The 21,183-nt window shown below is 41.6% G+C and overlaps 1 protein-coding gene across 1 annotated transcript in view; it reads left to right on the plus strand.

The window, feature by feature from the left end:
• ADAM12 (ADAM metallopeptidase domain 12) overlaps positions 1–21,183 on the plus strand; it is a 386,817-nt gene that overhangs the window by 41,369 nt on the left and 324,265 nt on the right. Inside the window, exon 2 of the mRNA XM_060033517.1 lies at positions 19,249–19,385. Within this exon, the coding sequence (XP_059889500.1) occupies positions 19,249–19,385 (137 nt within the window). The remainder of the gene's footprint in view (positions 1–19,248; positions 19,386–21,183) is intronic.

Raw genomic sequence — 21,183 nt, forward strand, 5'->3', positions numbered from 1 at the left:
TATCTGATAAAAATGTGAGGGACTTCCCTGGTGGTCTAGTGGTTAAGACTCCACACTTCCAATGCAGGGGGGCATGGGTTCAATCCGTGGTCGGGAATGAAGATCCCACGTGCTGTGCAGCCAAAAAAAAAAAAAAACAAGTGAAAAAGTTCAACCTCAGTGATGAATAAATGCACGTTGAAACAACAAAGAAATATGTTTTTTCCTTTACCAATGGTCGTATATTTTTTATTTTTATTTATTTATTTTTTTATTTGCAGTACGCGGGCCTCTCACTGTTGTGGCCTCTCCCGTTGCTGAGCCCAGGCTCCGGACGTGCAGGCTCAGTGGCCATGGCTCACGGGCCCAGCCGCTCCGCGGCATGTGGGATCTTCCCGGACTGGGGCACGAACCCGTGTCCCCTGCATCGGCAGGTGGACTCTCAACCACTGTGCCACCAGGGAAGGCCCGGTCGTATATTTTTTAGAGGGCTTTTTCTTCATAATAATTGTCTACTGAGTCGTCATCCTGCCAGGGCCTGGTCATTGTTGAATAAATGGGAAGCAGTCACAGTTCAGATCCAGCAAGGGTGGGAGGGAGCCCTGGCCACTTCCTACCCCCTCGACCACGTCCATCAGTTCAGGGAAGCAACAGAGAATTGTACCCTGCTCTTGCTGAGTCACCTGTGCCATACTGTGTGGCCAGAGTTGAAACAGGAAGAGACAGGACCAGCCCCCGGTGTCGTCAGCAGCCCTCTCACGAGGGTAGCACTTGAGGGCGGCACATATCAGTGCTAATTTTACAGAGAATGGAAAGTCCATTTAGAATAATGAATGCATCCTTCGTGTGAATTTTAAACCAGGGCACTCACACTCAGCCTACCAATGTACCTGCTCTCAAAAGATACTTGTTGGCCAGCAAAGGATTGGCTAGTTCTCTTGTCTGTAGGAATAGGTCAGAACAGAGCTGGGTGTTACTGAGAGGAAACTGCTGGAAAATTCTTTTATTTTGTTAATCAATTTTTTTATTGGAGTATAGTTGATTTAGAATGTTATGTGAGTTTCGGCTGTACAGCAAAGTGAATCGGTTATACATACACATATATACACTCTTTTTTAGATTATTTTCCAATATAGGTCATTATGGAGTATTGAGTAGAGTTCCCTGTGCTATACAGTAGGTTCTTATTAGTTATTTTATATATAGTAGTGTGTACATGTCAATCCCAATCCCCCAATTTATCCACCCCCCTTGGTAACCATAAATTTGTTTTCTACATCTGTGACTCTATTTCTGTCTTACAAATAAGTTCATTTGTGTCATTTTTTTAGATTCCGCATATAAGCGATATCATATGATATTTGTCTTTCTCTGTCTGACTTACTTCACTCAGTATGACCATCTCTAGGTCCATCCACGTCACTGCAAATGGCATTATTTTGTTCTTTTTAATGGCTAAGTAATATTCCATTATGTATACATACCACATCTTTATCCATTCATCATTGATGGACATTTAGGTTGCTTCCACGTCCTGGATATTGTAAATAGTACAGCAATGAACATTAGGGGTGCATGTATCTCTTCGAATTATGGTTTTCTCTGGATATATGCTCAGGAGTGGGACAGATGGATCATATGGTAGCTCTATTTTTATGTTTTCAAGGAACCTCCACACTGTTCTCCCTAGTGGCTGTACCAATTTACATTCCCACCAATAGTGTAGGAGGGTTCCCTTTTCTCCACACCCTCTCCAGCATTTATTATTTGTAGATTTTTTGATGATGGCCATTCTGACTGGTGTGAGGTGATTCCTCATTGTAGTTCTGATTTGTATTTCTCTAATAATTAGTGATGTTGAGCATCTTTTCATGTGCTTTTCGGCTATCTGCATGTCTTCTTTTTTTAAATTTAATTAAATTAATTTATTTTTTATACAGCAGGTTCTTATTAGTTATCCATTTTATACATATTAGTGTATACATGTCAATCCCAATCTCCCAATTCATCCCACCACCACCACACACCCCCACCTTTCTCCCCTTGGTGTCCACATTTGTCCTCTACATCTGTGTCTCTATTTCTGCCTTGCAAACCGATCCATCTGTACCATTTTTCTGCATTCTACATACATGCATTAAGGTACGATATTTGTTTTTCTATTTCTGACTTATTTCACTCTGTATGACAGTCTCTACATCCATCCACGTCTCTACAAATGACCCAATTTCTTTCCTTTAATGGCTGAGTAATGTTCCATTGTATATGTACCACATCTTTATCCATTCGTCTGTAGATGGGCATTTAGGTTGCTTCCATGATCTGGCTATTGCACATAGTGCTGCAGTGAACATTGGGGTGCATGTGACTTTTTGAATTATGGTTTTCTCTGGGTATATGCCCAGTAGTGAGATTGCTGGGTCATATGGTAATTCTATTTTTAGTTTTTATAAGGAACCTCCATACTGTTCTCCATAGTGGCTGTATCAATTTACATTCCCACCAACAGTACAAAGGATTCCCTTTTCTCCACACCCTCTACAGCATTTGTTGTTTGTAGATTTTCTGATGATGCCCATTCTAACTGGTGCGAGATGATACCTCATTGTAGTTTTGATTTGCATTTCTCTGTTAATTAGTGATGTTGAGTAGCTTTTCATGTGCCTCTTGGCCATCTGTATGTCTTCTTTGGAGAAATGTCTATTTAGGTCTTCTGCCCATTTTTGGATTAGGTTGTTTGTTTTTTTAATATTGAGCTTCATGAGCTCTTTATATATTTCGGAGATTAATTCTTTGTCCGTTGATGCATTTGCAAATATTTGTTCCCATTCTGAGGGTTGTCTTTTCATCTTATTTATAGTTTCCTTTGCTGTGCAAAAGCTTTTAAGTTTCATTAGGTCCCATTTGTTTATTTTTGTTTTTATTTCCATTAGTCTAGGAGGTGGGTCAAAAAAGATTTTGCTGGGATTTATGTCAAAGGATGTTCTTCCTATGTTTTCCTCTAAGAGTTTTATAGTGTCTGGTCTTACCCTTAGGTCTTTAATCCATTTTGAGTTAATTTCTGTGTGTAGTGTTAGGTAGTGTTTTAATTTCATTCTTTTACATGTAGCTGTCCAGTTTTCCCAGCACCACTTATTGAAGAGACTGTCTTTTCTCCATTGTATATCCTTCCCTCCTTTGTCATAGATTAGTTGACCATAGGTGTGTGGGTTTATCTGTGGGCTTTCTATCCTGTTCCATTGATCTATATTTCTGTCTTTGTGACAATACCGTATTGTCTTGATTATTGTAGCTTTGTAATATAGTCTGAAGTCAGGGAGTCTGACTCCTCCAGCTCCATTTTTTCCCCTCAAGATTGCTTTGGCTGTTCAGGACCTTTTGTGTCTCCATACAAATTTTAAGATTTTTTTGTCCTAGTTCTGTGAAAAATGCCATTGGTAATTTGATAGGGATTGCATTGAATATGTAGGTTGCTTTGGGTAGTATAGTCATTTTCGTAATATTGATTTTTCCAATCCAGGAACATGATATATCTCTCCATCTGCTTGTGTCATCTCTGATTTCTTTCATCAGTGTCTTACAGTTTTCTGAGTACAGTTCTTTTACCTCCTTAGGTAGGTTTATTCCTAGGTATTTTATTCTTTTTGTTGCAATTGTGAATGGGATTGCTTCCTTAATTTCTCTTTCTGATCTTTCATTGTTAGTGTATAGGAATGCAAGAGATTTCTGTGCATTAATTCTGTATCCTGCAACTTTATGAAATTCATTGATTAGCTCTAGTAGTTTTCTGGTGGCATCTTTAGGATTATCTGTGTATAGTATCATGTCATCTGCAAACAGTGACAGTTTTACTTTTTCTTTTCCAATTTGTATTTCTTTTATTTCTTTTTCCGCTCTGATTGCCATGGCTAGGACTTCTGAAACTATGTTGAATATAGTGGCAAGAGTGGACATCCTTGTCTTGTTCCTGATATTAGAGGAAATGCTTTCAGTTTTCACCATCGAGAATGATGTTTGCTGTGGGTTTGTCGTATATGGCCTTTACTATGTTGAGGTAGGTTCCCTCTATGTCCACTTTCTGGAGAGCTTTTATCATAAATGGGTGTTGAATATTGTTAAAAGCTTTTTCTGCATCTATTGAGATGATCATATGGTTTTTATTCTTCAATTTGTTGCTATGGTGTATCACATTGATTGATTTGCATATATTGAAGAATCCTTGCATCCCTGGGATAAATGCCACTTGATCATGGTGTATGATCCTTTCAATGTGTTGTTGGATTCTGTTTGCTAGTATTTTGTTGAGGATTTTTGCATCAGTGATATTGGTTTGTAATTTTCTTTTTCTGTGGTATCTTTGTCTGGTTTTGGTATCAGGGTGATGGTGGCCTCATAGTATGAGTTTTGGAGTGTTCCTTCCTCTGCAGTTTTTTGGAAGAGTTTGAGAAGGATGGGTTAGAGATTTAGCTCTTCTCTAAATGTTTGATAGAATTCACTTGTGAAACCATCTGGTCCTGGACTTTTGTTTGTTGGAAGATTTTAAATCACAGTTTCATTTTCATTGCTTGTGATTGTCTGTTCATATTTTCTATTTCTTCCTGTTTCTTCAGTCGTGGAAGGTTATACCTTTCTAAGAATTTGTCCATTTCTTCCAGGTTGTCCATTTTATTGACATAGAGTTGCTTGTGGTAGTCTCTTATGATACTTTGTATTTCTGTGGTGTCCATTGTAACTTCTCCTCTTTCATTTCTAATTTTATTGATTTGAGTCCTCTCCCTCTTTTTCTTGATGAGTCTGGCTAAAGGTTTATCCGTCTTGTTTATCTCCTTAAAGAACCAGCTTCTGGCTTTATTGATCTTTGCTATTGTTTTCTTTGTTTCTATTTCATTTATTTCTGCTCTGATCTTTATGATTTCTTCCCTTCTACTAACTTTGGGTTTTGTTTGTTCTTCTTTCTCTGGTTCCTTTAGGTGTAAGGTTAGATTATTTCTTTGTGATTTTTCTTTCTTGAGGTAGGATTATATTGCTATAACCTTCCCTCTTAGAACTGCCTTTGCTGCATCCCATAGGTTTTGAATTGTCATGTTTTCGTTGTCATTTGTCTCTAGGTATGTTTTGATTTCCTCTGATTTCTTCAGTGATCTCTTGGTTATTTAATAATGTATTCTTTAGCCTCCATGTGTTTGTGTTTTTTACAGTTTTTTTCCCTGTAATTGATTTCTTATCTCATAGCGTTGTGGTCGGAAGAGATGCTTGATATGATTTCGATTTTCTTAAATTTACTGAGGCTTGATTTGTGCCCCAAGATGTGATCTGTCCTGGAGAATGTGCCGTGTGCACTTGAGAAGAAAGTGTAACCTGCTGTTTTCAGATGGAATGTCCTATAAATATCAATTAAATCTATCTGGTCTATTGTGTCATTTAAAGCTTGTGTTTCCTTATTAATTTTCCATCTGTATGATCTGTCCATTGGTGTAAGTGAGGTATTAAAGTCCCCCACTACTACTGCGTTACTGTTGTTTCCCTCTTTTATTGCTGTTAGCATTTCCCTTATGTATGGAGGTGCTCCTATGTTGGGTGCATAAATACTTACAGTTGTTATATCTTCTTCTTGGATTGATCCCTTGATCATTATGTAGTGTCCTTCCTTGTCTCTGGCAACATTCTTTATTTTAAAGTCTATTTTATATGATATGAGTATTGCTATTCCACTTTTCTTTTCATTTCCATTTGCATGGAATCTTTTTCCATCTCCTCACTTTCAGTCTGTATGTGTCCCTAGGCCTGAAGTTGGTCTCTTGTAGACAGCGTATATGGGTCTTGTTTTTGTATCCATTCAGCAAGCTTGTTTCTTTTGGTTGGAGCATTTAATCCATTCACATTTAAGGTAAATTGATATGTATGTTCCTATTACCATTTTCTTAATTGTTTTGGGTTTGTTTTTGTAGGTCCTTTTATTCTCTTGTGTTTCCTGCGTAGAGAAGTTCCTTTAGCATTTGTTGTAGAGCTGGTTTGGTGGTGCTGGATTCTCTTAGCTTTTACTTGTTTGTAAAGCTTTTGATTTCTGTGTCAAATCTGAAGGAGATCGTTGCCAGGTAGAGTAATCTTGGTTGAGGTTCTTCCCTTTCATGACTTTAAATATATAGTGCCACTCCCTTCTGGCTTGTAGAGTTTCTGCTGAGAAATCAGCTGTTAACCTTATGGGAGTTCCCTTGTATGTTATTTGTCGTTTTTCCCTTGTGGCTTGTAATAATTTTTCTTTGTGTTTAACTTTTGTCAGTTTGATTACTATGCGTCTCAGCATGTTTCTCCTTGGATTTATCCTGCCTGGGACTGTCTATGCTTCCTGGACTTGGGTGGCTCTTTCCTTTCCCACGTTAAGGAAGTTCTCAACTATAATCTCTTCAAATATTTTCACAGGTCCTTTCTCTCTCTTTTCTCCTTCTGCGACCCCTATAAAGCGAATGTTGTTGCATTTAATGTTGTCCCAGAAGTCTCTTAGGCTGTCTTCGTTTCTTTTCATTCTTATTTCTTTATTCTGTTCCGTGGCAGTGAATTCCACCATTCTGTCTTCCAGGTCAGTTATCTGTTCTTTCATCTCAGTTTTCTGCTACTGATTCCTTCTAGTGCATTTTTCATTTCAGTTATTGTATTATTCTTCTCTGCTTGTTTGTTCTTTAATTCTTCTAGGTCTTTGTTAAACTTTTCTTGCATCTTCTCAATCTTAGCCTCCATTCTTTTGCTGAGGTCCTGGATCATCTTCAGTATCATTATTCTGAATTCTTTTTCTGGAAGGTTGCCTATCTCCAGTTCATTTAGTTGTTTTTCTGGGGTTTTACCTTGTTCCTTCATCTGGTACATAGTCCTCTCCCTTTTCATTTTGTCTGTTTTTCTGTGAATGTGGTTTTCATTCCACTGGCTGCAGGATTGTAGTTCTTGCTTCTGCTGTCTGCCCTCTGGTAGATGAGTCTATCTGAAGAGGATTGTGCAAGCTTCCTGATGGGAGGGACTCATCGTTGGTAGAGCTGAGTGTTGCTCTGGTGGGCAGCGTTCAGAGAAACTTTAATCCTCTTGTCCGCTGTTGGGTGGGGCTGAGTTCCCTCCCTGTTGGTTGTTTGGCCTGAGGCACCCCAGCACTGTAGCCTACAGGCTCTTTGGTGGAGCTGATGGTGGACTCCAGGAGGGCTTGTGCCAAGGAGTACTTCCCAGAACTTCTGCTGCCGGTGTCCTTGTCCCCACAGTGAGCCAGAGCCACCCCCCCCCCACCTCTGCAGGAGACCCTCCAACACCAGCAGGTAGGTCTGGTTCAGTCTCCTATGGGGTCACTGCTCCTTCCTCTGGGTACTGATGCGCACACTACTTTGTGTGTGCCCTCCAAGAGTGGAGTCTCTGTTTCCCCCAGTCCTGTCAAAGTCCTGCAGTCAAATCCCGCTAGCCTTCAAAGTCTGATTCCCTAGGAATTTCTCCTCCCATTGCTGGACCCCCAGATTGGAAAGTCTGATGTGGGGCTCAGAACCTTCACTCCAGTGGGTGGACTTCTGGGGTATAAATGTTCTCCAGTTTGTGAGTCACCCACCCAGCGGTTATGGGATTTGATTTTATTGTGATTGTGTGCCTCCTACCGTCTCACTGTGGCTTCTCCTTTGTCTTTGGATGCGGAGTATCTTTTTTTGGTGAGTTCCAGTGTCTTCCTGTTGATGTTTGTTCAGCAGTTAGTTGTGATTCCAGTGCTCTCGCAAGAGGGAGTGAGCACACGTCCTTCTACTCTGCCATCTTGAACCAATCCTGGAAAATTCTTAAGCTGAACAGTTTTCTTTACTTTTTTGACTTTATCTGTGTGAGGTGAAGCAAAGACTTAAAGACAGGTAAGCACCTTGATCAGTTTCAACAAACTGAGAACAAAAGTATTTCTAATCAAAATTGTTAAACACCATCCTAGCTCATTCTAGAAGCCTAGTCAATATTTGTCAAATCACATAGAGCTAAAACTTCTCTGAGCTCAGGACTCCAATCCTATGTCATGATCATTTGGGGTGTCCTGTTTGACTATTTAAATTAGGGCCCCCCGAATTCAGTGGGCAAAGTTAATAACTAGAAAATTCAAGTCATAAAAACCGTATCGGCACCTGCCTCCTGATAGCCACACTTTCCTTCCCCTTGGTCATTATGACTTAGGCAGGTGTTCCCTAACTTAGCAACCTCCATCCTCACTCTCCTTCAAGTCCAAGACTCCGTCTCTTGCCCTGTTCCTCCCCACCATCCGGCCCAAGCCACAGTCTCCCTACAATTGAGTTCCCAGCAGGTGGAGAAGTGGAGAAGGGGAAGTTCCTGAAGCAGGGGCAGGAGGTAGAGGATATGGCCATGGTATTGTATTGTGGAACTCTGAACATATTTTCTCATAAACACACATGGGGTTTAGGTCTATAAGCTCTTCCCCGAGTGAAAACTTAGAGCATTTTTCTCATAAAGAAAGTGAAGTGTTTCTAAATGGTGGTATGAGAGTCAAGCATATTGTGAGTTCATAAGTGTTGCAGAACCAGCCTTCAGAAACTCACCAAGTCTGTAGAAAAGGCATTCAAGTTCCAGTAATCAGCCTGCACTCATACTCTTGGTGTGCAGCTGCGTTCTTGCTGGGATTTAGTGCTCCCTTGGTTAGCATGGCAGGTACACATTTCGAGTAGAGAAGGAAGTGTCAGGCTTCCGTGATGACAGTTTCTATTCTAGTCCCTTAGTTCTCTGTTCTGATCTTAATTTAGCTTTTCAAGGAAGGTTTCCTGCCGGGAAGATAATGAGCAAAATGCTTTAGATGAGGATTCTGGTTGACTTGCCAGTTCCTTTTCATTAAAAATAAGTAAGTTGGAATTCTGGCTTATAAATAAGGCTCATGTGCTTTGGTTCTGTGCATCAGCCTGTAAGGAGCCAGACGTTTCTGGGTGAGCTAAAGGTCAGTCACCTGTCAGAACCTCCATGATGAGAACCATGCCTCGGGACCCCTGCCTGGTATTGTCATGATCCCAAGGTCATGTGAACTTTTACTTTGTTTGGCAATAATTCATTAAATTGGTACATGTCTGCATATGAGGACATAGCAGTAAATTAGACAAATAAGGCCCCTATCACTTGCCATTTTAGATTTGGGGGTGGGGTGGAGGAAACAAAAGGGGAAATAAACAAATTTGGATGCCAGTAAGTGCTATAAAAGGAACAAAATAGGATGATGGGCTGGAGAGAAGCTTCGGATGGAAGGAAGGGTATGAATTAGGGCAGCCCGTCTGAGGTGGTAATGTTTGAGCTGAGACATAAATCATGAGATTTGCGGGCGAGCGGAGGTTTGAGAGTAGGGTCTTCTCAGGAGAGGGAACAGCAGATGCAAAGGACAGTGAGGTAGGCCATAGCTGGACACATGAAGGGTCAGAAGGGTGGTCAGTGTAGTCACAGCACAGGTGGCAAGATGGAGCTCTCAGGGCATGAGGTCCCAGAACTTACAGGACTCAGGAAGGCATGTGAATTTTATTCCGAGTGTTTCCTGACCAGAGTGATTGTTTGTTTATCGTATGACGTGGCCGGAGCATAGATCCTTGAACTTGGCTGTCTGGGTTCACTTCCTGGCTTCACAGTTTTTTGGACATGGGTGAGTTTCCTAACTTCTCTGTGCCTCAGTTTCTTCATCCACTAAGTGGGGAAAGACATCCTAGGGCGGTTGTGAAGTTTAAACAGGTGAAATTTATAAAAGATTAGAATGCGGTTTGGTGCACAGCACTTGCTTAACTCGTGTTCACCACTGTAATCTAGAAATGTTTATTAGCTATGGAATCTGTGCTCAACACTGCAGTTTGCCCTATGAATAGTTCTCATCTATCCATTCTTCTCCAGTCTTCACACACTCCATTCTCAGGCAGAGAATTCTTCCAAACTGAATTAGATTTACGCTGCATAAAATCCTATGATGCCTTTCAACTGTACTCAGATAAAATCCAAGCACTGTCTTAGCGGGCCCAGCATGCTCTAGGCCTCGTCTACCCTCTATACTTCTGCTCATACCTCCGTCCATCCCATTCCTCACTCCATTTTAGCCATACTGACCCTTTCTGCTCTAGAGCACGCTAAGCTCTCTACTGCCTTATGGCATTTGTGTTCACGTTCTCTTGATGGAAAACCTTGCTGTAGACTTTTGTTCTTATCAAATGTATCCTCTCCTTTAAGATTGGAGGAGGGGGAGCCTGTAGGTGATGAGGCTACAAAGAAGGGTTCAGCTAGAAAGCAGAGTTTTTAGAAAACAGAAGGAAGCAAAATCAAAGCACAAAATACCCAACTGGAGTTGTTGAATGTGGGCGATTAAAAAAAAAGACCATGCCCAAGATGTCGCCCAGCCACGTGACTTAAGGAGTGGTGGTGAATGGTGCTGGCTCTGGAAAGACATGTAGGATGGAAAATGTTTTGTTTTCTAATTGGGGGATGGAGGGAAACATTTGGTTGAGTTTGAGGTGACGACGGTGACAAGACATTGAAATTGGTGTCCAGCAGATATTGTAATACAGACTGCGCTTGGATGAATTGGCCAGATGGAAAAATATTGATTTGGGCAACATCAGTTTAAAAATTAATGAGTTCTCTCAGGGACAGTAAGAGTAGGGAGGGAAGATCAGTTCCAAGAGCTGAGACTTGGGAGGTGTTCAAGTCCCCCCAGGAGGAAAGGAGGCAGGGGAAAGGAGTATGAGTGGAGAAGCGAGCCCTGGTTGAAGAAGTGGGACAGGGAGGGTGGGAGGGAGGGAGACGCAAGAGGGAAGAGATATGGGAACATATGTATATGTATAACTGATTCACTTTGTTATAAAGCAGAAACTAACATACCATTGTAAAGCAGTTATACTCCAATAAAGATGTAAAAAAAAAGAAAACCAGAGTCACTAAGTGCTGCTGAGTTGGGAGTATATTTCAGCAGGAGGTGGTCGATGATGACAGTGGTGCAACGAGGATATTAGTGCCCTTAGATGGCACGGGGTCTTTAGCATAGATGCTAAATGGCTGCTCTCTCATTGTTTAATTCCATCTAGTAGGTTTACAGTAGTGAATGGGATAAACAAGTTTCTATTTTTGTCCTTTTGCTGTTCACTTCCAAAATTTGCTCCTGGGGTAAGAATTTAATAATTGGTTCCATTTTTCCCTTACCTTATTTCTTGCAAAGTCAATTTTGGAAAATTCTGACCCCTGTCCTCCACCCCCAGAAATATTACAGATGAATTTCTGCAGCACGTCTTTGTCCCTGTGATGAAGGACAAAGTGAATGGCTGCATTTGAAATGCAAAGGCCTTGGGTTTTGTCATTAATTCTGCCATTTATTATTGGGAAACATTAGAAATAACCTATATAACTTCGTAGTTCGGTTTCACCATTCATAAAATAGGACTTGCATTAGCTTCCACTGACCAGCAAAGGAATATAAAAATATAAGTTAATGTTGTAAGTGACCTTGCTTCCCACAGATAGAAGACACTTGAGACATGAAAAATTATTTTTATGTGTAGTAGAGACAACTTGTGCTTGGAATATTAATCCATTTGAAACATTTATGGGAAGAAATAACTAGCTTTCTTTGAATTTTGAGATGACGTATAAAATATCGTTTGAAAATTGTAATTGTTCCATAGTACTTGATTGCTCTTATTTCCAAATGGGCTGTGTCCTCAGAAATGCCCAGGGCTGTGCATCTGTGATGCCAGGAAAGCTGGTAAGAAAGTAAAACGTCATAAATCAGTTGATTTGTCATCATGAGTCCAAATGATTGATTTTTAAAATTTTTTATCCATCATAAAAGTAATATGTCTGATTATAGAAAAATCAGAGTTACACGCAAACATAAAGAAGAAACACAATGAATTCATAGCCCTAACGCTCAGAAGAAAACCTGCAAGAGCATTTTGGTGTCTTCATTTCCAAAGACTGATTAAAAAAAACAAAAACTAAAACTAATCTAAATGGCAGCCACCTATGCTTTGCGTCCACGATGTCACTTGGTTCTCTTGCCAGCCCTCTGCGGTGGACACTGGTTGGTGGCCTTCCTGGACATGTAAAGGATTTGCGTATCAAGGAGGGCAGGAGACTGGCCCAAGACCATCCATGTAGCCTGTGGGGGGATGCACAGTGCCTCTTCTGACTCAAAATACCGCAGCTTCTTCCCTTATATGAGGCTGTGTCTTGATAAATCAGCCTTCCGGTGTAGATAATTACAATCTTAAGGTCTGAGCAAATCTGGTTCTGTTTCAACATACTTTTATCAAAGTAGTTATGTGACTGTCACTTGGTGTCACCTTCCTAAACCAACTTTTAATTTCTGTACCATTTCAGAGCCTCGTAGCCAATAACCAAAAAAATATCCAGTTTTTATAGCAACTTGTTTCTGTGTTCCGTAGACTTCCCTGGAGGTACTTAGAGGGGCCTTTCTACTGCCTAAGGCTCAACTACTTTTACATAACCTCTGCCTTCTTATACTCTAGGAAACCTTGTCAATTGCTTTATGCTTTTCACTTGACGGCAGTCACCGCATCTTTCCTCCATCTGAACAAATAACAATGTTAGAAGAGAGATGAAGGGTAAAGACTCCAGTTTGCTGGTATTTGGAGCCATGAGCGATAACAGCCATTCATCTCTGAGCCTTTTGATACTGAATTGCTCTAGAATGACATTCTTCTTGCAAGATGTAGATTAGATCTTTAACTGATTATTAATAGACTTTATTTTAAAGGATAGTTTTATATTTACAGGAAAATGGAGAAGACAATATAGAGAGTTCCCCTACACCCCATAACCAGTTTCCCCTGTTATTAACATCTTACCTGAGTATTGTACAATTGTTACAATTAATGAACCGATATTGACATAATATTTTAAACTACAGTTCATACTTTATTCCAGTCTCCTTACTTTTTACCCAATGTCCTTTTTCTGTTCCTCAGTCCCAGGCAGGATTCCACAATATGTTTAGTCATTATGTCTCCTTAGGCTCCTCTTGGCTGTGACAATTTCGATGACATTGATAGTTTTGAGGTGTGCTGGTCAAATCTATTGTAGGATGCACTGTATTGGCATTTGTCTCAAGATTAGATTGGGGTTATGGTTTTTAGGGATTAAGATCACAGAGGTAAAGCGTCATTTTCATCATATCCTATGAAGAGTACATCCCAACAACAGGACTACGGTTGTTGACGTTGACCTTTATCATCTGGGTGACATAGTGTTTTTCAGGTTTTTCCACTGTAGACTTACTCTTTTTTAGATTAACTTTTGCCATGGTTCTTTTTAAACATCCTCGAGCTATACCATTTAAAAATCACATCCCCCAGGCTTCCCTGGTGGCACAGTGGTTAAGAATCCGCCTGCCACTGCAGGGGACACGGGTTCGAGCCCTGGTCTGGGAAGATCTCACATGCCGTGGAGCACCTAAACCCGTGTGCCACAACTACTGAGCCTGCGCTCTAGAGCCCGTGAGCCACAACTACTGAGCCCACGTGCCACAACTACTGAAGCCCGTGAGCCTAGAGCCCATGCTCCACAACAAGAGAAGCCACTGCAACGAGAAGCCCGTGCACCGCAATGAAGAGTAGCCACCTCTCGCCACAACTAGAGAAAACTCGTGCACAGCAACAAAGACCCAACGCAGCCAAAAATAAAGAAAAAAATTAAATTAACATTTTAAAAAATTAAAAATAAAAATCACATCCCTAATTATCACCCATGGAGTCTGCAGATGAGACGAGAGATTGATGTTGTTATTTGGAAAAGACTATAGATAGGAATCTGAACCAAGGAGATATATTTGTCCTTTATGGGAATGTTGCCACCATATTTCTCTGAACCAAGATGCTGCTCAGTCAATTTTATAAGATTTTCTTTAGCTCTCAGATATTTGGAGCTAATAAAAGTGCTTTATGCATTACCAGGGCCTTGTCCCCAGATTCTTTTGCAGTTCATAATGGTTGCCTCAATTTTTTTCCCCCAGCTAGATTTTCTAAGGAATATTTATCTTTTTTTAAATTAATTAATTAATTTATTTATTTTTGGCTGCATTGGGTCTTTGTTGCTGCGCACGGGCTTTTCTCTAGTTGCGGTGAGCGGGGGCTACTCTTCGTTGCAGCACGTGGGCTTCTCATTGCGGTGGCTTCTCTTGTTGGGGAGCACGGGCTCTAGGCATGCGGGCTTCACTAGTTGTGGCACGGGGGCTCAGTAGTTGTGGCTTGTGGGCTCTAGAGTGCAGGCTCAGTAGTTGTGGCGCATGGGCTTAGTTGCTCCACAGCATGTGGGATCTTCCCTGACCAGGGCACAAACCCATGTCCCCTGCATTGGCAGGTGGATTCTTAACCACTGTGCCACCAGGGAAGCCCAGGAATATTTATTTTAATCCTACTTTTGGTACCTCAGATTAATTCTCCTCTCTTAGGTTCATGTAGGGATTGATAGTGATTTCCCTTTAAAGCCAGAATTCCAGGCATGATGTTTTAAGTTTTGTCTTGACTAGTAATCTTATTCGAGGTTGTTACCCCAGTGGCCCATTGGGCAGCTTGAATGGATACCCACCAAGTAAGTACCTAAATGTCCACATTTTCTAATGATGGATATGAAGTTGTCATCTTCACACTATTAGCATGGTTTGGTTGGAGAACCACTGTCTAGGAGTCTGGAAACTTGGATTCTGACATTCTAGTCTGATCTTATGCGTTAAGCTTTTCAAAAGCCCTTTGACTACACTGACTTATTTGAGCTTCCTTGACCCTATGAGAATTAGTGGGGGAGAGAACATGGTCCCCATTTTGTAAAGGGCAGAACCTCAGATGCACACTTTGACTGAGGGCAATAGATCAAAGAGGAGTCAAGACCAGAGCCAAGTCTTGTGGCTCCAAGGTGTTCATTGTTCATGATCGCAGAACTCCGTGTCCATCTTCACCTCTGATGAGCTGAAGCCCTTAGGTGGGCATTAGGGTGGTCCAGACCTCCCTTAGTAAGCTAGGCCAAGGGGGCTTGGCCGGAGCAGAAACGAGGCAAGACTTCCATGGGCAGCTAGGTTCTGGGTGATTCACACGGAGGGGAGATCTGAAGTCACTTTTGGGGGTGTCTTCATTGCTGGCTTTTCTAAGACCTTAAAAGCCATGGCTGTAAAGATTCTTGCCTGAGGAACTGGGTCTGTAACTTCCCTTTTCACCAGGCATAATCAGGTCTGAAGATGACAAACTCAGACAAGCAAAGAAGGCACACACATCCCTCATGGGAAAGCAGAGCTGATTGTCACAGACGAGAATCGTGGTAGGAACCCAAATATTCTAATATGCTTTTTTTCCACCATGAGACTGAAGCAAACTGGCCATTTTATCAAAAGGACGAGTCATGTATCTGGTTACTCAACAGACAGAAAGCTGGAAGTTCCTCCTCCAGATAAGCTATTCACATTCACATTTTTTATTTAGTCAACTGAGTTTTGTTGATGCCCAAATATTTGGAAAAACAAAATGTGTACAAACTGTATATTTTCTAAGGTCATATTTTTTTCCCCTGGGTTTCCAGGGCTTGAATGTGTGGCCTGCTTTTATGGTTTGTCAACAAGATCACTCCATAAAATGCATTCTGATATCTCACAGCTGTGTATAATTTATTCTGTCTATCCATGCAGCACAAATAAAATTTTTATTTGCATCATCTAAAAGAAATACCAGTGTATAAATACATAAGCAAAGCTCATAAGAAACCATCTTCTGACTCCATATACTGCTGGGGGGATATTGTGCAACCATTGAAAAAGCCGAGAGATGGCTTCATTATCCATGTAGATAGATCATAAATACTGTACTCAGCCAATAGCATAGTTATTCAATTTCTTTAAAAGGTTGCACAACATTCCCCAAGTGCTGGCAGAGTCTGCCTCTCAATTCTCCTTGGGATATTTAGAAAATAAAGCCTCTTAGAGGGGGAAAAAAAAATCAGCCCCGAAGGACTTCTTTTGATTAAGATGTTGGAATATGTAGGTGAAAAGGGAAATGTTCAGTGGTTGGAACACTTTGCCTTTAGGAGAGTGAGTAACTGTCTTTCTCTGCTCCTAGGAGTCTTGGAGGATAAAGGTCCAGGGGACTAAGAATGTTCTTTATATTTGGTTCATGCAGCTTCAGTTTGATGATCGAATAGGAAACCCCATGAAGGCGCCCTGCCCAGCTTCCCCCAAGTCAAGGATGTGGCCTTGCTGCCTCTCCTGGTTCCCCGACTGGCAGAGGCAACCAAGAGACCTGGATTTCATGGCCGCATCTCTTTCTGCTGAGACAGGCAGCTTCTGAATGAGTCCTATTAAATGTGAAGACATTTTCTCTAGGTCGCTGAGGCCTGGGTGATAATCTTCCATGCCTTCGAGCACTGCGGCCGGAATAGCCATGAAAACCGTGGCGTCTTCTGCGGCTGGGTGGTGGGTGATCCAGAACTCCGGTTTTAGGTTTAACAAGCCTTGGGCAATTGGATTTGCGATGAAGTACTCAATTTAACAACCTACTTGCATTGGAAACTTAGGCTAACAGAACTGCCAGGAGTAGCTTATAATCAAATTGGTTTGTTTATGTAGAGGAAATTTGAAAATGTTTGCAGTCACTTTCTGAACAGTTTTACCTGACTTTTCAGAAGATTAACATGTCAGCCGGGGTAACTCTTGGCACGTGGCATGGTTTTCACTGGCTGAGGGGAAAGTTCAGACGGATCTGCCGTTTTCACCCCATAATTGTGGGTATTTCAAAGCCTTCTTAATCCAATTCAAACAACACACCAGCACTCTTTCAAGATAAGTTCAGTTAATTGCACTTAGTCCTGCTCTGCAGGAGCTGTGTAACTGGATCAGAACTCACATTGTTTCAGTAAATTCCAACATGGGAATCCCACTGAGGGTCCTGAGTAGGAGACCCGGGGCTTGGCAAAGCTTAGAGAGCAATGCCGATAAAACCAGCTGGTGTTCTTCACGCTTCCTGTGTATGACCTACCTCGGGCCTCCCCGCCCTTTGCCTCGTTTTATGGAAAAGGAACGCACTTGCTGACCATCTGCTGACATGTTCTTTCCGCGGCTCTGGATGGGGCTGGAAGGTTCTCATCTTCACGTCTCATTTCTATGCTTCCCATCCCAACAAATAAAGGTCTTTCCTCCCTGTGCATCAGAAGTAGCCCCCCCCCACTCTACCACCACCTTGTTTTTCTCATTAAATTTTATTTTGAAATCATTTTAGGTTTACAGAAGAGTTACAAGGACAGCATGGGGTGTCCCTGTAGCCCTGTTGTTTCAGGGTCCTGGTTACTCTCTGAAATGGTCTTATTCATTCAGCCGTCTCTCTCCCAATATAATAATACAGGTCACGAGGGCAGCTTGATGTGTGTCCCTCTCTTAGATATACAGGATGGAGAGAACCAAGTGTGCTGGGACGAAGCTGTATTTAAGAGACGAGGGTCTCCACAGTGTAGGCAGAGGGGGCTGGCTCCAGGTGACAAGAGGGTGTCCTGGGCTGAAGCAGGAAGAATGGGCTTTTTGAATGGAAGGCATCAGGTCTAGAGGGCCCATCACAAGGCAAGCACTTAATAGATAGTTGGTGAACGAGTGAGTGAGTGAATGAATGAACAAACAGATAAGTGGGCCAACGACTGGACCAGGACTGATGGCTAATACGTGGTCGCGTTGGTAGTGATGCTGGGGTGTGTCTTACTCCAAAACCCATGCTTGTAACGACTCTGCACCATCTTGGAGCACATTGAAGGGCATGAAATCAAGCCACTGGGTGAAGTTCATTTATTCAAGGTCTCTGTGCGATCAGTGACTGCCCCCTCTGCAGCCAGGAAAGACTTCTGATGAATTCCATGCAGACAGCCATTCTTTCCTCCATCCTGCCCTCCACTGATGTCCACAGATGTCACCACCTGGAGCCAGCCCCCTCCGCTTGCACGGCTGGAACCCTCATCTCTCCAACACAGGTTCATCCCTGAAAACTCAGCTCATCCCAGCCCTGAGACCACAAGGCCTGCTCTCCTTGCTCCCCGGGCCCATGGTCCTCTCTCTCCCTCTAGTGCCCCATGTGGCCGACGGCCCCAGCTCATCCCCTCTGCCATTGGCCATAGTCCCAACTTTCCGTTCATCCTTGGTCCCTTGGCGCTCAACAACTGAGAGTTTTAAATGCTTCGTGACCAGCTTGAGAATTTTCCAGAGAGGCTGTGTCAGACAGTTAATACTCAAGTAGTAATCCTTTTGTAACCTGAATAGAACTGCAGACTTCCACACGGAGGATGATAAAATGGTGTGGATTTAAAAGTATTTGGGGACCTGTAAAATGTCTAGGATGAAAATTTCAATACCATTTGTGCCCAAAAATGCGAACTCTTTAGTAACTTGAAACTGTGGTGTTGTGACTCAGGTCTGAAAATTATGAGTCCTGGTTGAAGAAATGGGAATAACATGTGAGGAATCAGCTCCTGTCCTTTACCTTGAGGGATAGACTGTGGTCGCACCGAATAGCAGGAGGGTGACCTCACAGGGGAGCTAGCCCGGAGAAATTACCGTATTTGTTAAGAAAGCAGTACACTCCCCGGAGGAGAAAAATGTTACCCTTTCCATTAGGATTGTTTATGGAAATGGGGCTACACTGGACCTGGGTCAGTATATTAGCTGGTTTGACAGTACCCCAGGAAACAAGATCACATAATAGTTGATAGAACGACTTGATTTTTTCTTTTTCCGTGAACCAGTCTAGTCAGTCTGAACTTGACAAATTAATTTTGTCTATAGAATCACTCCCATAAGCACATAAAATTAGCCTCCATGAGTACAGAGAGCAGAGTTGGCATTGTGTTGAACTGATTCGCTGGAACTTAAGTAAATGGATTTAGTCTTAATATAGCTAAAGCCCTGAGACTTTAACTAGAGCTGATCTTAGGCAAAGCATTAATTCATCATTTTAAAAGTCACGGCTCGTGGGTTTTTGTTGCTCGTCGAAGGACAGAATTATTTACTTTGATGATGCAAATCACCCAGCCCCATGCCACAGGGCTTGAAGGAAAAAATTAGCTCTTGTTTTCTTTGTTACAAGATTTTTTATGTTCGACTGACAGAGAATTAATCAGTTTTAACACTTGACTATGATTTAATAGATTATGGTGTTTCCCTGGCCTTATTCAACTTCCAGATATTTTCATTGAGTCATTGATGTCATACTTCTGATGCTAAACTCTTCCGGACTGGAATAAGCATGGGGATTTTCCTTTGTGTTGTAGGGGTGAACTTGGGAAGCAGATTCGTACCTTCCGTGCAACAGGCCGGCACGAGGGACGGGAGAGGAGCTTACGAAGTGGTCAGTGCCTCTCTTTTGAATGGAGGCCCGTGGAACCCAGTGACAAACGCAGACACAAAGGTCAGTTTTTTTGGTTTTGTTTTTCTTCTTGACTTTTCAATGACTGAAGTTTAAAAATCACATTAACTGCATTAATATTCTCTTATTCAGGTTTTGTCTTTATTTTAATTCCAACTTTATCCTTCCTTATAAAGTGAAATCTTCATTATGAAGAAGATAAAATACAGACTGGTTTTGATGTGACAGTTCTGATGAGTCTCTCAACACTGTTTGTGTCTGTGGAAGCTTACTTTTTCAAGCACACACCAGGGATAACATTTCCAGATATACAGCTTTCAGCTCATTTTACCTGAGTGCTGGATCTTTTTCTATATTCATGTCTATTTCATTAACATTTCAGTTTTATCGATCAATTACTGGTAGAAACATTTTAATGCAACTTTTTAAATTTATTTATTTTTGGCTGTGTTGGGTCTTCCTTGCTGGGCGTGGGCTTCCTCTAGTTGCCGTGAGCGGGGGCTACTCTTTGTTGCGGTGCGCGGGCTTCTCATTGTGGTGGCTTCTCTTGTTGCAGAGCACGGGCTCTAGGCGCTGTGGGCTTCAGTAGTTGTGGCACGTGGGCTCAGTAGTTGTGGCTCATGGGCTCTAGAGCGTAGGCTCAGTAGTTGTGGCACACGGGCTTAGTTGCTCCACGGCATGTGGGATCTTCCTAGACCAGGGCTTGAACCCGTGTCCCCTGCATTGGCAGACAGATTCTTAACCACTGCGCCACCAGGGAAGTCTCTGTAATGAGTTTTAATGCAGTTTTATGCTTTGTTTACTTTGACACATGTTTGATTTGAGTCTTCTATGATGTAAAAGAATAATATAAAATAATTGAAATATTAGTGATGAAATTTCATATTTTGATGAGTTTTGTCTGACGAATATAAGTGAGTTTCTTAAATTTCAGAATTGTTGGAACAGTTGGAAAGGGATAAAATCTATAGAAATATGAGCTCTTTGGAGAGATCATACAGATGGCTTTGTCCTTGTGTTATGTGGAACTATTTTTAGAGTATTTTTTATAATAGAAAACAGATTTTTTTAAAAGAGCAGTTGAGATTGTGAAAATGGTCTGTAGTGTTCTGGAAGGGCTGCAGTGGGCCACCTTTGTGTCCATAATGATAATATGATTTACATCATTATTTTATTTTCTAAAGAGGCTTTCAGCTGAAAGTGAGCATTCAGAAAGGTTGGGTTAAAGGAGCCAAATGCCAGATCTAAACTTTTCAGTATTTCTGCTTCATGGAGACTGTTGCAGCTGGAATATACAAAGTATAAGTCAATCACGGTGACACTGATTCTGTTTCCTAGATGAAAAACTTAAGACACTAAAGAAAATTTCATCATGCTACTAATTTGCAAAATGAGAGACGATACGATAGATTCAGAAAAAGAGAGGTATACTGTGTTGTAAAGGAAGTATATCTTTAACATATTCATAGGCACTAATTAATAATATAAAAATATGGAACAATCTAAAGTTACTTGGGTGGTGGAAGCCTTCATGGGAGTTTTTCCCTGGTGGTAGGGTTGCCAGATTTAGCAAATAAGAGTACAGGATGCCCCGTTAAACTTGGACTTAGGTAAACAGTGAATATTTTGGGGCAAAAGTCTATCCCATGCAATATTTGGGATATTGTTGTTTATCACAGTCCAGATTTAACTGCCGTCCTGTGTTTTATCTGGCAGCCCACCTTGGAGGGCATCAGAGCAACAAGCTGATAAAGGTTCTCAGTATGCCTTTGGAATGGACTAGTTCAGGTTGGCTCTAGTTTCTGACCTCCAGCTTCATCCTTACTACCAGCTAGCCACC

This window comes from Delphinus delphis, chromosome 16, assembly GCF_949987515.2.
Source record: "Delphinus delphis chromosome 16, mDelDel1.2, whole genome shotgun sequence".
Classification (NCBI taxonomy): domain Eukaryota; kingdom Metazoa; phylum Chordata; class Mammalia; order Artiodactyla; family Delphinidae; genus Delphinus; species Delphinus delphis.